Here is a 15143-nt window from a genome sequence, read left to right as displayed (position 1 = left end):
AAGATAAATGAAAAGAGCCGAGAGAAGATGCTTTATGATCAAAATTGGTTTTCTTTGATACATTTTCTGGATTGGACCACAAGGCAAACTCCACAATAGGCCTAATACTAGACATGTCTTAGACAGAAAACTAATACATACCGAATTTGATTGAAGAATCAAATTAGGTATAAAGATAACCTAATTAGTTTATCGAGGTTCATCTCTTAATTGTACTGAATAACTTATCAAAGCATAAACCACGAAAGATAGAGGCAGGAAATATGGTACATCCCTTTATAATGCACCTAAGAGGCTCACGACTATCAATTATCTCAGGCATGTTTAGAATATGATAGAAAAATAATACGTGAATATAGTGTACTGGTTTTCAACAGGAAATTGTGTGCGAAGCCGCGGGCTACTGCTAGTTATTAGTATATTTTGTGAAGGAAAGAGCACATTAGTATATTCTGATACTGACCTGGCATTATGCTGAATGTTTTTAATGATTTTAAAATCCAAACATCAAATAACGATTTTATTATTAGTTTTATTAATTTATTATTATTTATATATTTATTTAAAATACAAAAATAAAAATCAACATTAATAATACTAACACATTTCAATACTTACATTATAATAGTTGTCATCCATATGTAAAGCTAATACAATGATACAGTAAAGTACAAGTAAAATGTTCATGATTTCCAATCCATGTACGCAATATCATACTATTTCGTCGGTCCAGCCTAGAAATCATGTCAGTATTTATATTATCGTTTACCTTATGAGTGAGAAATGGAAAAGATTTCCTCTCTACAATTTTCTACCAAAAACATTGCATTTAGTGTCCGTGTATTGCTTTGTGATTCCACTTGCTATAATCACAGGCTCACTGTGCTCGCTTGTTTCCTAAAATTGTAGTCAGAGAGCTGCAGTTGTTGAATCAAGCTAATGCCCTGTTTCTCTGATTATGTTCCTCCAGCTACTGTAAATATGCTGTCCCACAATGTCTAAGGAAACCAAATTACATTCAATACCTTTCATGTACACATTTCCAATTTAGCTCATCAAATAAAATACAGAATAAATAACTTGTATTAACATAACAAATAAGAGTAATGTTATAAGTATGATGTTAAAATAGGAAGTGTTGTTACTTTTGTTATGCTTTCACTCTATAAATGTAAAAAAATTGAAAATATTGGTTAAATTAATTAAACATATGGTCATACTATCATAGTACAATGTTTACACAGAACAGTTGGTTCAATTTAACAGATTCTTTCAATTCATATTACATAACTGTAGAGACCAGTGGGGTGTAGCCCGGAGGGATTTAGTATTAAGAATAGTGTTATTTTTAGATCTGTTGATCTGTCAAAAGCCTTTGACACTGTTGACCATACCATTTTAGTTTCTAAGCTTCACTACTGTGGTTTTGACACTAGTGTAGACTTTGTTATTCTTACCTTAATGAACGTTATCAGTCAGTTTACTATGATGGTTGTTTTTCTGAAACTCTGCCAGTCCTTCAAGGTGTGCAGCAGGGATCCATTTTGGGTCCTACTATTTTTATTCTTTACATGAATGACCTACCAGACAATATAAATGGCCGAGGCGTCAGTAGCTACGTGTTTGCTGATGACCTTGATCTCAATGTTTTAGTAAAATTAAAGTTGAAAATCAGATGTTATTGGACAATATGACTGGTGAAATAGTGAACTGGTGTGCAGCAAATAAATTATGTTTAAATCCCGATATGATTGTTGATCTTATTTTTGACATTGGTAAAAATGGGCAATTTATTACATCCACCAAGTTCTTGGGTATAAATATACAAAACAATCTAAAATCGTCTACACATACTGATTTTGTTGCAACCCGAATAGCTAAGGATTTGTTCATATTGAGAGTTTTAAGAAATAATGTTTCATGTGATGTATTGTTAATATTACTATTTCCATATTTTTAGTCAACAAAACTATGGAACCTCTATATGGAGTAATTCTCCATCCGCTAAAAGAATCTGTTTTACAAAAACAGGCCATTAGAATTATAAGTAAAATTTGTAGTCAAGAGCATTGTAAACCTTTTTTTAAGAAACTTGGTGTACTAACATTGCCGTCCATGTATATTTTATACATTTTAATGTTTGTTAGAAGCAACGTAGATAGATGGAATTAGCTGCAGTTCACAATCATGACACAAGAAACAAGCATAGGCTGCTTAATAGCGAGTGTACCTTTAGTTTAACTCAAAAAAGTTTACAATACCAAGGGATTAAATTTTATAATGTACTTCCCGTACATAAAAAACTTCCCGTGCCAGTCAATTATGGAACTGTTCAAGAACTATGCACTCAATGCAATTATTTTGAGTTAGAGGGTAAAATTTACCGTCAAGATGAGGGGATGGCAATGAGTTCTCCACTGTCTCCTATTTTCGCCAATATCTTTATGGAGGAATTTGAGCGAAAAGCTTTGGCTTCAGCTCAGTTCAAACCGAAGATTTGGTGGAGGTATGTGGATGATACCTTTGTTATTTTTTCTCATGGAGACATTGAATTAAATAATTTTTTGAGTCACATTAATAGTATTTCTCCTTCCATCCGCCTCACAATGCAAGTGGAAGTCCAAAACAAGCTTCCCTTTCTGGATGTGTGTGTGTATTAAGAGATAGGGATGTCCTTAAGACAACTGTTTTTTGAAAGATAACACACACAGGAAAATATTTAAATTATCAATCCAACCATCAAAAATCTGTCAAAGAAGGAGTAGCCTACTCGTTGTTTGATAGAGCAAAGAGCTTGTGCTCAGATAAAGATGGACTAAAAGAAGAATTTAAGAAAATTGAATCGGATCTCAGAAGCAATGGATACCCTCAATTAATAATAAATAAGTGCAAAAGAACCAGAAGAATCATTCCTGAGTCAGAAAAACAGAATTGTGATAAATTTGCGTTTATGTCAATCCCTTATGTGCCGGGATTATCGGAGAAAATTAGAAGAGTAGGTAGAAAGTACAACATTAGAACCGCGTTTAAAACACACAACACTCTTAGACAAAGTCTCGTAAAAACTAAACCAAAAAATGGCACACAGGATTCCAAAAACTGTGTTTACAGTATAAAATGTAGTTGCAATAGGGAATACATAGGCGAGACAAAAAGACCACTAAACGTAAGGATAAAAGAGCACAAAGAAAACACGAGAAAGGGTCTCATAGAAAAGTCAAAAATTGCAAACCATTGTTGGTCCGAAGACCATCATATGAATTGGGATGAAGCCAACATAATACATCAGGAACCACATTTCTTCAAAAGGAAATTAATTGAGGCAACATACATTAAATTGGCAGACCAACCAATCAGTCAACCATCAGTCGAGATTAGGCCGCTTTGGTTGCCAATTCTAAAAAAATGAACTAAAGAGAAAACCAAAAGTATCAAACGGATCAGATATTTGCAATAAACCAATGCGGAGTTACAATATGGTTTTAAGAAGTTCATCTCGCATGAACCAATAATAACGAAAGGGCCCATTCCTGTCCACCTTCCCTTTTATTTCCGCCATCTTGTTTTAGCCAGCCGTGACGATCACCATTGGCTAGACCCTCTGGTCAGTCGTAGGTGGTTAGTAGACGAGTGAAGACGTATTGTAACCTGTATTCCGTAGTTCAGTTTTAATGATTAGTGTTTTGTATAGTTTTTTATTAAGTGCATGTTTATAGAGTTAGTGAATATGACAAACAACATGTAGGTTGTGATTCCTGACTAAGGCGTGCCACAACGCTTTGGTAAGATTTGTTTATTTTAACCTAGTTTGTAATTATGTATTAGGTTAGTTCTTTACCTGAAGAAGAGATCAGATTGCAGATCTCGAAACGTAGTGTTACTGATTTCTTGTTTCACTGAACGATGGCAAATGTCCGGAAAAATCCTGTTTCCTTCACAATCCTTCCATCGTCAAAAATAACCTTCAAACAAAGTCTTGATTCTTAACTAAAGGCAAGTGGCTGATTATTATTAACGTTTTTGGAAGTGTAATAAGTATGTATCCCATTTATGAAATATCTACAAATTATAAGATAGTATATCTGTATCTTTGTAAATATAAACTACTCTATGTATGGTGCCTACATTAAACATTTAATTTGTATTTTAGTCATGTAGTTAAACATTCCTAAAGACATACGTCATAAATTCATAAATCATTTTATCCAGGATATCTGAAAGGCATATACTATTTAAAAAGTATAATTTTTTACCTTAGGTTTGTTGAGTAAAGAGAGAGAAGTCAAGTTTGATAAAGAGATATTGGATAAAGTTGTAAAAACAAGCTTACCCTTATTGAATTGGCGGCATATTTTTCATAGGGAAAATGTTAATACACTTCAATCACTGTCAGCTGAAGGTACTCTATTCTCTTGCCAACATCTTGAATTAGATACAGCCAACATCACAGCATACAGATATTGGCTATAAAGCTCTTTTTGATTATAACAGTCAGCTTGAAATGATGTGTCATAACTTTGGTGTCACATTTGTGGAGTCGAACTGCTGGGTTTCGAGGCGAGAACCTGGCCGAGATGGCAGACACCTGAACAGGAGAGGTGTGGTGCAGCTGGTGGAACTCTTTGAGGCTATGATGGACTTTGACCTCAGGCTCGAGACTGAGATTTTCCTGCAGTATACCTCCCAAACTCAAACTCCAACTTACAAACTCCGCCAAATCCGGGAAACGGGCAGTAAGAGGGAGTAAACTTAGATTGGCTCATGTAAATATGCGCTCCCTAACACTGGATTTGATGAACTGCATGCCCTTGTGATTTTGAGGTAATTGGTGTCACTGAGACATGGGTTGACGCTTATACACCTTCTCTCAGCTACGAGATGTCGGGTTATTCTTTGTTGAGATCTGACCGCAGTTTGCAGCAGCCTGGTGGTGTTGTTGCAGTTTACATCAAGGACTGTCTTGGATTTGACCGAGTCGAGCTGGCCAAACACATTTCGTTGATTGTGAAAATGAGAGAGCATAGAGGTTGCAATTGTCTACAGATTGCCTGATGTAAATTACACTTGTCTCAAGTCTCTGTTCTAGTGGTTTTTGTGGACATGGCTGTTGAGGTGAACTCAACATCCATGTCATCTGTTGGGGTGACATCAATGTTCATCTGAGGTCCAATACCTGCATTGCTGCTGGCTATCTTCGTCGTCTGATGATCAAGTCCCACAATGTTGTACAGCACATCGGTGAGCCGACTTAAGTGACAAGTCTTCAGAGAAACTGATTGATCATCTGATTGCTGTCAAAGCTACCAAAGTAGAAAGGTTAGGTTAGAAAGGTAGAAAGGTATTATAGATTATCGAGGATTGAGGATAACAGACCACAGACTAATATATTGTGACTTAAGATTCAAACAAGAGAAGACTGAGGTCAAGTTGATAAGGTACAGAGATTACTCAAAGTTTAATGTGAATGACATGTTGGCCATGGTTGCTGAAGTAGACTGGGGTAAAAGCATGTGATCTCAGCAGTGTTGTTGAGATAGAACATTTCAAAACTTCCAACATTAAAAACATTTTTGACAAACAAACCCCAATGGTTACTAAACAAGTTACAAAAAAGAAGGCCCTCTGAAGAACCTGAGAAGTTATAGAGCTTATAAAAGTGAAAACCAGGTTGAAGAGGCAGTTTTCTTAGAGTCAGAATGATGCTAGCTGGACAGAATATAAAAGAGTTAGAAATATACTGAATAATGCTATAAGATCTGCAAAGAAAATATATTTTGAAGATAAACTGGCCAATTGTAGAGACTCTGGTAATTTTTGGAAATGTTTATGGCAGAATGATGTAGTTGGGCCAAAAGATCAAAAACTGCCTTCAAACTTGAATGTTAATGACATAAACAAGTAGGTACTTCACAGAGATGGGAACGTGTTGTGATTCTTATGAATCATTGCAGCAGTATTATGATATGAACAGAAGGGTAGGACTAACTACTGATTTTAAGTTAGGATAGTTTCACACAAAGAGGTAGTGTCAGCAATGAATGAAATTTCCTCTAGGGCAGTAGGAATAGATGACATCGGTATTGGTATGATAAGGGCAGTAAGTCTATATGCTTTTGATGCCATTTCCCATCTTGTAAATATGTCCTTGGCAAGAGATGAGTTTCTACAGACATGGAAGATATGTATATTAAAACCACTGCGAAAAACACACAGTGTTTCTCATGTTAGGCCTATATCCATCTTGCCAGCCATATCGAAGAAAGTGGGAAATTGGTTGTTAGACAGATTGCACATTTTGTTGATGAACAAAGTATTCTCCCGAAACTCCAGTCTGGGTTCAGGAATCATCACGGGACATGTACTGCACTGGTCAACTTGTTTAGTGACTTGTTTGAGACTCGAGACGGATGCCAGTGTAGTTCACTAGTCATGCTCGACTACGTACAGGCTTTTGACTCAATCAACCATTCTTTATTGCTTGTCAAGATGAGGTTTCTCGGTTTTGGGGATCATGCAGTTAAACTGGTTTAGGTTAGATTTTGTAGAGAGGCAACTGGTAAAGATTATGGGTGTGATGACATTTCTCTGGTGAAAGCTAGAGACGTCCTGCAAGGAAGTTGTCTAGGCCCTGTCCTCTTCACTTTGTATACATCATATCTAGACAACTGTGTGCGCCAATCTACAGTGCACCTGTATACCGATGACTGCAGTTGCATAGCAAATCAGTATTGGGGATGAGAACTTGAGCATAAGTGATACTGTAAAGCTTGTATATGCTGATATCCATTAAGCTGTCTCTCGAGTTGCCAATGTTTTATTATGTTTTCCTGCGTACGGCAATAGCATCTCAAAGGAAGACACAGAACAAATTCAAAGAATGCAAATGCTGCAATTCGATTTGTATACGGTCTTTGTAGAAGCAAAGACCCTTTTTTCGAGATGCTGCAGGACTTACGACCATGGCTGCCTTGTGTAGGATGCAGATTTGCTGCCTTATAAACAAGACAGATACCTAGCAGAAAGGCTATGCAGACGCGGCAAGATCGTTTGCCACAGCACTTGGTAGAATGACCAACTCCACTTCAACGAAGTGGATTGGTCAAAGGGATTTTCCCATTTCGGTCCAAAGTTGTACAACAGTTTTTGCCCTGTGACCTTAAATAGCTCAAGGGTCCCATTTTAAAGTTAAGCTTAAGAAACATTTCTTTTCACTTGAACGAACGTTTTGTTCTAGTAATTGTTATAAATAAGTTTTTAGCCTTTAAAATATACTGTATTATGTCGTTGACGTGAGTTATTATGAAAAACAGATGTACCTGATAATTGCTCAAAATAAAAGGCATTTTTATTAATTTAAGGTCATGGGAGTATGCCAGAGTACAAAAAATATTGAGTCGAGCTCGAAGAGATGTACAGTCCTGTGGCCGGGAGTAGACAGCCCTGCCAAAAATCACGTGGTGAAGAGTTAATAACTTGATCTTGCATGCTGACATTCAGTAAATTGAAGAGAAATGTCTACCTCATCGATATACTTACCAATATATCAGTAAAACTTATTGCCTTGTACTTACTGCGGGTTTTTATTGTACAGATCTACTCTGAATTGATTTCAATAGAAATATTCTTATCAGTTTTGTACAGAAAATTAAATTTATATCTGATGATGTAAGTACATATTTTAATTTTTTCCATAGATGGCCAAGCAGAATCTGATTTTTTCAAAGACTTCACAACGTTTGCAGAAGCAGCAGCTAAAGTAATAGAAGGTGACACACCTCCTGGCAGTTTTGCAGAAATAATGACGGAAACCTTGAAAAATCTCAATGAAAATTCAGAAGCAATCCAGGTTAGTTTTTCTACTATATCTTTATCACCTGTCATAGTACATAATATTAATTCTCTGGTGAGCCTGTAACATTAACCTAGACTTTGGTTTCTACCATGCAAAGGTTGGTTAACACTCTTTGACTTCGTTTTCCATTTTGAATGGGTCTTGAAATGAATTACTTGAGTTCAGAATAACCTTGGCGGTGCGGTATACCTAACTAATGTAAAACAGGCCAAATGTAAATGTTGTAAAAAATGTAGCAAAATAAAATAGTTTTTAACCCTAGTAGTGTGTGAATTGCATTGCACATGGACATATAAAAAGCTGTGTGTCATGCGGAAGTGCATGTCACATTCAGGGATTTTGGATAAAAGGACTATTTATTGGGAAAATATTTGGATGATATGTATATCAATGTATTCAAGAAGTTCTAAACTACAAATTTATATATATATATATATAAATAAATATATATATAAATATATATATATAAATATATATATATATAAATATATATATATATAAATATATATATATATAAACATTGAATCGCAAAAAGTATTAATTTATTTATAACATTCACCCGGCAAGTGAGAGATCCGGGTTTGACTCCCGGCGGAGCAAGTACTTTTTGCGATTCAATGTTTATTGAAATTAAATAAGGCTACTGCCATTTATACAATTTAATATATATATATATATATATATCTTTCAATAAACATTGAATCACAAAAAGTACTTGCTCTGTCAGGACTCGAACCCGGATCTCTCACTTGCCGGGTGAGTGTGCTACCACTACACCACAGAGCCCTTACTTTTTATGATTAAATTATATTGTACTTGGCTATTTCTGTCACGTATGCGTTTAAATAACCAAACTAACATATGATCGGAAGACCAAGTACCTGTCAAACGACTTTTATTTACATTCTTTTTAAATTTGCATAAATGGCAATAGCCGAATTTATTTCAATAAAAGTTGAATCTCAAAAAGTATCCCTCTCTCTATTCTCTATATGTACAGGGTGAGTCAGAAATATGGTAAAATATTTTAAGACGTAATTCTAGAGCTATAAATAAGAAAAAAATGTTATATAAAGGTAAGTCCGGAAATGCTCTATTAGTGAATAATGGCTGGTGAAAGATTTTGCTTTGTTTTCAGTTCACCTGATGAAATTAAGTGATTCTGAAATGTTTTGTTCTTAGTTTTTAACTCAGATATGGTGTATTTATAAGGAAAATCACCTGAAAAATCAAATAAAACCACTCTAGACGTTTTAGTGTGAACAGTTTTTGAGAAAAAGTATCAAATTTGCCAAAAATCTAATAACAAAAATACCGTCTTAAATGTTTGATGTCCAATAACATTGTTAAATGACCAATAAACAAATTGTTTTTCCTAATACAGATTGTGGAGAATTTAGTTTTGAAAACAACCATAATAAGCAAAATTAGCTAAATGTGTAAAAGATTTATGAAATTGACTCCTCACGTATTACACTACACAGCAAACTTTTGCTGTTTTATAATAAGGAATGAGTATCTGATTGGTAACAGCTGGTAATAATATTAATCATTTCAACAACAGCTGTTTAAACATTTTAAAATAATAAATAATCAGCTGGGCATTTATTATTAGATGACATATGTCACCTCATTGGTGAACAAAACAACAAACTGTAAAGATAATGTGTGTTTGTGTTAAGTATTTTAACCAGTTATTTTCATCCATTTTATTAGTGATTTTGTGTTGTGTGTTTCCTTTATTAAAAATGGAAGGTAATATTCATGTGTATTCAAACTCTGGATTAGCAGACATGCATTTAGTATGGTTTGGGAAGCTGTAGTACTGCAGCACGATGTCTGTATCATAAGACCTTTCCTAACCGCAGGTACAAGATTTTTTGCCACTATTCATCAACGTCTATCTGAAACAGGTTCTTTGAAGTCTTCGGAGCATAGTTATGCAGGCATCGCCCGATCATGTAGGACTGTTGAATTAGAAGAGTTCTTAATGAAATTTCTGATTATCCTGAAATGAGCACTAGAGAACTGTCAGTTCAATGTCAGCCAATCTAGTATTCGGATAATACTACACGAGTACCAGTTACACCCATGTCACTTCCAGCATGTCCAAACTCTTTTGCCACAAGACTACGCTCCCAGTGTTGCTTTTTATCGATGGCTTCTGGGAAAATGTGCTGATCCAAACTTTTTAAATACAATTTTGTTTACCGATGAGGCTCACTTTACAAGAACAGCTATCATTAACTTCCATAACAACCATACTTGGGCAGACAGAAATCCTCATGCTATCAAACCTAATCGCCCACAACATCAGTTTTCAGTAAATGTTTGGGCTAGAATCTTAGCAGATTATTTAGTTGTATTCGTGCTTCCTCCCAGGCTTAATGGCGTGGTGTACTTAAACTTTTTAAGAGACGTCCTACCTAACCTGCTTGATGATGTACCTCTGCATTTGCGCCAAAACATGTGGTTTATGCATGACGGGGCACCTGCGCACTACTCTCTGGCTGTTCATGGACACCTAAATGAGAGTTTCACAAATCAATGGATAGGCCTAGGTGAACCAGTTTCATGGCCAGCAAGATCACCGGACTTAAATCCTTTGGTCTTTTACCTTTGGGGATATTTAAAAACATTAGTTTACTCTTCCCCAAATAGATTCCATTGAAGAACTCCAATTAAACATTTCTAATGGAATAGAAACCATTAAGCAGACACCTGGAGTTTTTGAAACTCGATGAGAAGACGCCTGAACGCGTGCATTTTGAACAACGGAGGTCATTTTGAGCATCATCTTTAATCCTCCGTTGAGACTTAAAGCGATTTTAGATATGTGTATTGTATTTCAAAATAAAATTTTGATCCAAAAATATGTTTGTTTTTCACCAGCTGTTACCTATCAGATACTCATTCCTTATTATAAAACAGCAAAATTTTGCTGTGTAGTATAATACGTGAGGAGTCAATTTCATAAATCTTTTACACATTTAGCTAATTTTGCTTATTATGGGTGTTTCAAAACTAAATTCTCCACATTCTGTATTAGGAAAAACAATTTGTTTATTGGTCATTTAACAATGTTATTGGACATCAAACATTTAAGACGGTATTTTTGTTATTAGATTTTTGGCAAATTTGATACTTTTTCTCAAAAACTGTTCACACTAAAACGTCTAGAGTGGTTTTATTTGATTTTTCAGGTGATTTTCCTTATAAATCCACCTTATCTGAGTTAAAAAGTAAGAACAAAACATTTCTGAATCACTTAATTTCATCAGGTGAACTGAAAACAAAACAAAATCTTTCACCAGCTATTACTCACTAATGGAGCGTTTCCGAACCTACCTTTATATAACATTTTTTTTCTTATTTTTAGCTCTACAATCACGTCTTAAAAATTTTACCATATTTCTGACTCGCCCTGTATATAAAAAATGTAAATTAGGAAGCGCGCACCAGTGTACTTCATTTTTAACCAATCACAGGACTGATATGACGTGATTGACGACACATCATTGCCAAATGTCACCAAATGCAAAAATTAGTTATCTTTTCAGCACTGTGACTGCCATTTCATTCCGTGCCCTATTTTGTTTACTAAAACGTTCTTCCAAACTCTTTGGGCCCGGTAAGTTGCGTAAAATACATTGTTCGGGAAAATGTAATAAACTCCTTTATATTGATGGATCTAAATTATAAAACATTCTCTCAGAAGATGAAGAGCTAATGCATTGAAAGAATGGTCAAGAAGGTGTTTTGTGCTGGGGAGTTTTGAGCTACAGATTCAAAGCATAGAGCTGATATATTTCTCCCACAACGTCTATGTTTGCGCCTATCAAGTGTCTAATCAGTTTGCAGACCTAGCCCACTTGATAACGCAAGTCATAACCTTTTTCAATAGCAGTAAGTTCTTTTTTTTAGATAATATACTTCTAAAGATTACTTTGATTAGTATTGTGAAATGTTTGATATATAAATCAATAATGAAAGTAGCATGTTTTAGTGTTGAAACAATGATATACTTGTACAACAAAATTCATATTTCTTTGTGGGCTCTAAGTCTGTTTCTCCTGAAATGGAATGTTCATTTAATATATTTCTTTAGATGAAAACGTAATTTTATGATTTGTGTAATTTTTTCTTATTCTTTATTCTTATTATTTTTATATTGTAGAAGTTTTTAGTCTTGATAAATATTCTTTTAGCTATAAATATTTATGAATATCAAATAGGCCTACACATTTCTTAAAATTGGATTATGTTTAAAAAAAAATGCTTTACAAAATTATTTGTAGAATAACAAAGGTCTTCATTTCAATAGTTATAAACTGCTTTTTATCTATCCGAAAGAGGCTATGTTTAGGTTTTATATTACCACATGTATCTTTTTTATGTTTAGCCATAACACAACATTTCATATATTCACAGATGTTTTCTAATAAAGTATGTGATAAAAAATACACAATACATTTTATAATTTATTTTTACAAAAACCTTTATGCATTGTTTTTAGCAAAAATATGTCAAAGAGCAGCCTGATACATGTTATGTTATATTTAATTTCTTACTCACAATATTTTGATTTTATACTTATTTTCCATTACCAAATTAGTTTCCTATGTGGAATATATTTTCAATAAAAATATAAAGTTCAGTATTAATAGGGGCTAGTTTGTAGCTGGTTTTCAAGGATTTCATTAAAAATTTGTGTTTCCGTGGTATTTTTTTGCTTCTAAAATATTACATCTTTATAGCTATGGTTACATGCATTGTTATTTTATAATATGGTATATTTTTCAAAATGTAATTTTACAATTACACTGAGGTATACAAAAAAATACTTAACGTACTTTTTAAAATGTTGTAACTTATGTTTTTTTTACTAAACAATTACAGAAAGTACAATATTTATTTTTACTGAAATATTAATCTTTTAATAATATTTAATCTTTTATAGATTAAGACTAATAATTGAATCGGCACATGCTAAAAGGGCCTCAGTCAAAAAAATTGAAAATTAAGTTCTCTATGGAAACCAAGTATTTGAGGATAGCTTTACAATTCTGTGCTAAAAGGACCTCAGTCACATGCATTATTAGTAGAGAAAATGGCTGATGAAATTTGTGTCATGTGCTAGAAGGGCCTCAGTCAGTGACTGAGGACCTTTTAACACACGCTGTTGGCAACACTGTAAAACCTATTTATTTCAGCTGGTTATTTTAATCTAATTATTCTAACCTGAAACTTCAAAGTTGATTCTTTGCTGTACTCTATATTGTCTCTTCTTTAATAATATTGAGTTTTGTCAGTATAATAGTAAATTTTGTTTTAGCTAAATGGATGAGTTACAGGAAAGTGTAGAACAAGTTGGTAGGAAAAGAAAGGCTAACAAGGATTTATGGAAAAGAAGCATAATAAAACAGGCTAGGGTGAAAGGTGAGGAGTTTGTTGATTTAACTCCTCATTTGAATGAAGCTGCTAAAAGGGCTGCAGCTGCAGAGTTAGTAGTTCATAAAACAAAATCCAACAAGTTCTATAACCGCCTTAAAAAAGAGGTGGAGAATAGGGATGAGCCACATGTCCTAGCCATATCTTTTGATTTCATGCAAAATGTTCAGCTCCCCAATATCCCTGTCCAAGAGACATTCTATCTTCGCCAGCTGTCAACCAGTGTGTTTTGCATACATGACATAAAAAAGAATGATGCAGTAATCTATCTTTATCATGAGGGTACTGCCAAGAAAGGCCCCAATGAGGTATGCTCGTTTGTATATGACTACTTACAGAAGGTCTCATCGCAGTACACAGAGCTTCATGTGTATTCCGACAACTGTGGGAGGCAAAATAAGAATCATTCTTTGGCAAGAATGTTTTTAGCCTTAACTGACACCAAGCGATTTGACAAAATTGAACAAATCTTCCCAATCAGGGGACATTCATTCCTCCCCTGTGATAGGGATTTTGGAACTATTAAGAAAGAATTGAAAAAACATGACAGGATGTATACCATTCATGAAGTGACATGCCTTATCATACAGTCAAGTAAGTCCTCCAAGTTCATAGTTAAAGAAGTAGAATCTGAAGAAATTTTGGATTTCAAAAGTTGGTGGCTTACTGAGATAAAAGAAATTGTATATCTCAAGAAACTAAATTGAGGAATATTCCTAGAAATGAGAAAGTGCAATTTATGATAAGTAAATTTATGCATCTAACTTATGATTCTAAGTTTAGTTCTTATATTGTGGGAAGAAACTTTATTGACTCAATAGTTTCTCATACATTTTGCCTTGGCCAATCAAAACACCAAGCAGTTTTGCTGCCAAATAAGATTGCTTACCCTTTAAATAAGGTTCCAATTAAACGTGCTAAGCTACAAGACATCAGGAGGTTGTTGCCTTACATTCCTCATGAACATACAGATTTTTACAACCTGATTTTGGAGTGGCCAACAACTGAGGACAACGAAAATAATGAAGAAGATGATGCATAAACTGTTTTTGATCATAATGTTAATTAAAATATTACTTCTGTATATTCTTATATTCATATAAAAGCAAACTGGCCTCATTTTAACTAATAAAATATTCCAAAAGTATGATTATGAACTCAATTATTCATTGCAAACCCCGTTCCATGCTAAAAGGGTCTAAGTCTGACACATTTAAGATTTTTTTTAAATACAAAGAATTCATAAAAATGTTTTCTTATAACAAAAATACTAACCCATACCTATCCTACCTTATGGTATTTTTTATTTATTTTTGTTATTAATTCTATGTTCTAGAAACAGTTTTTATTGTTTTTTCAAAAGTAGGTTGTTTTGACTGAGGCCCTTTTAGTATGTGTCGATTCAATTAATCTTTTTGTATATTTTGCATGTTTTGGGTATTTGGAATTTTCTTAAGTTTTCATACTGTTAAAGAGAGATCAAAGTAAAATTGTTGTACAACATTTTTACCAGTTGTCATTCTTCTCATAACATTTACCCGTAAAATATAACATTCATAAATAAGGGAGATGATGCAGCAGTTTTAATTCGAGATCAAATCAAGTCTGAGGTGTAATGTAGGTATTAAATTACATTTTGAGATGGCTGGAGTTGACGTCTGCTTGAGTTTTCTCGGGAGAATTTGCTGTGGTTGGTTTGTACAGATCACCTAATGGCCAATTTGGTGTGTTTTTTTTTCGAGAGGCTTGAGCGGCTTTTAAACTATCTCCTTCATAATTTTAAGTATTTTTCTATAATAGGGAATATCAATACTAATGTTTTGAATATGAATGATAAGCA

The 15143-nt window shown here is 34.0% G+C and overlaps 1 protein-coding gene across 3 annotated transcripts in view; it reads left to right on the top strand.

Moving 5' to 3' along the window:
• Positions 1 to 15143, top strand: part of LOC124366125 (peroxisomal biogenesis factor 19) — an 84763-nt gene that overhangs the window by 32309 nt on the left and 37311 nt on the right. For all 3 annotated transcript variants that reach the window (XM_046822407.1, XM_046822405.1, XM_046822404.1), the window contains exon 4: positions 7695 to 7846. In XM_046822407.1, the coding sequence (XP_046678363.1) occupies positions 7695 to 7846 (152 nt within the window). The remainder of the gene's footprint in view (positions 1 to 7694; positions 7847 to 15143) is intronic.

The sequence above is a fragment of the Homalodisca vitripennis genome, chromosome 7 (genome assembly GCF_021130785.1).
Source record: "Homalodisca vitripennis isolate AUS2020 chromosome 7, UT_GWSS_2.1, whole genome shotgun sequence".
NCBI classification, from domain to species: domain Eukaryota; kingdom Metazoa; phylum Arthropoda; class Insecta; order Hemiptera; family Cicadellidae; genus Homalodisca; species Homalodisca vitripennis.
Note: the sequence above shows the minus strand (reverse complement) of the source record. Positions and strands in the feature narration are given on the sequence as shown.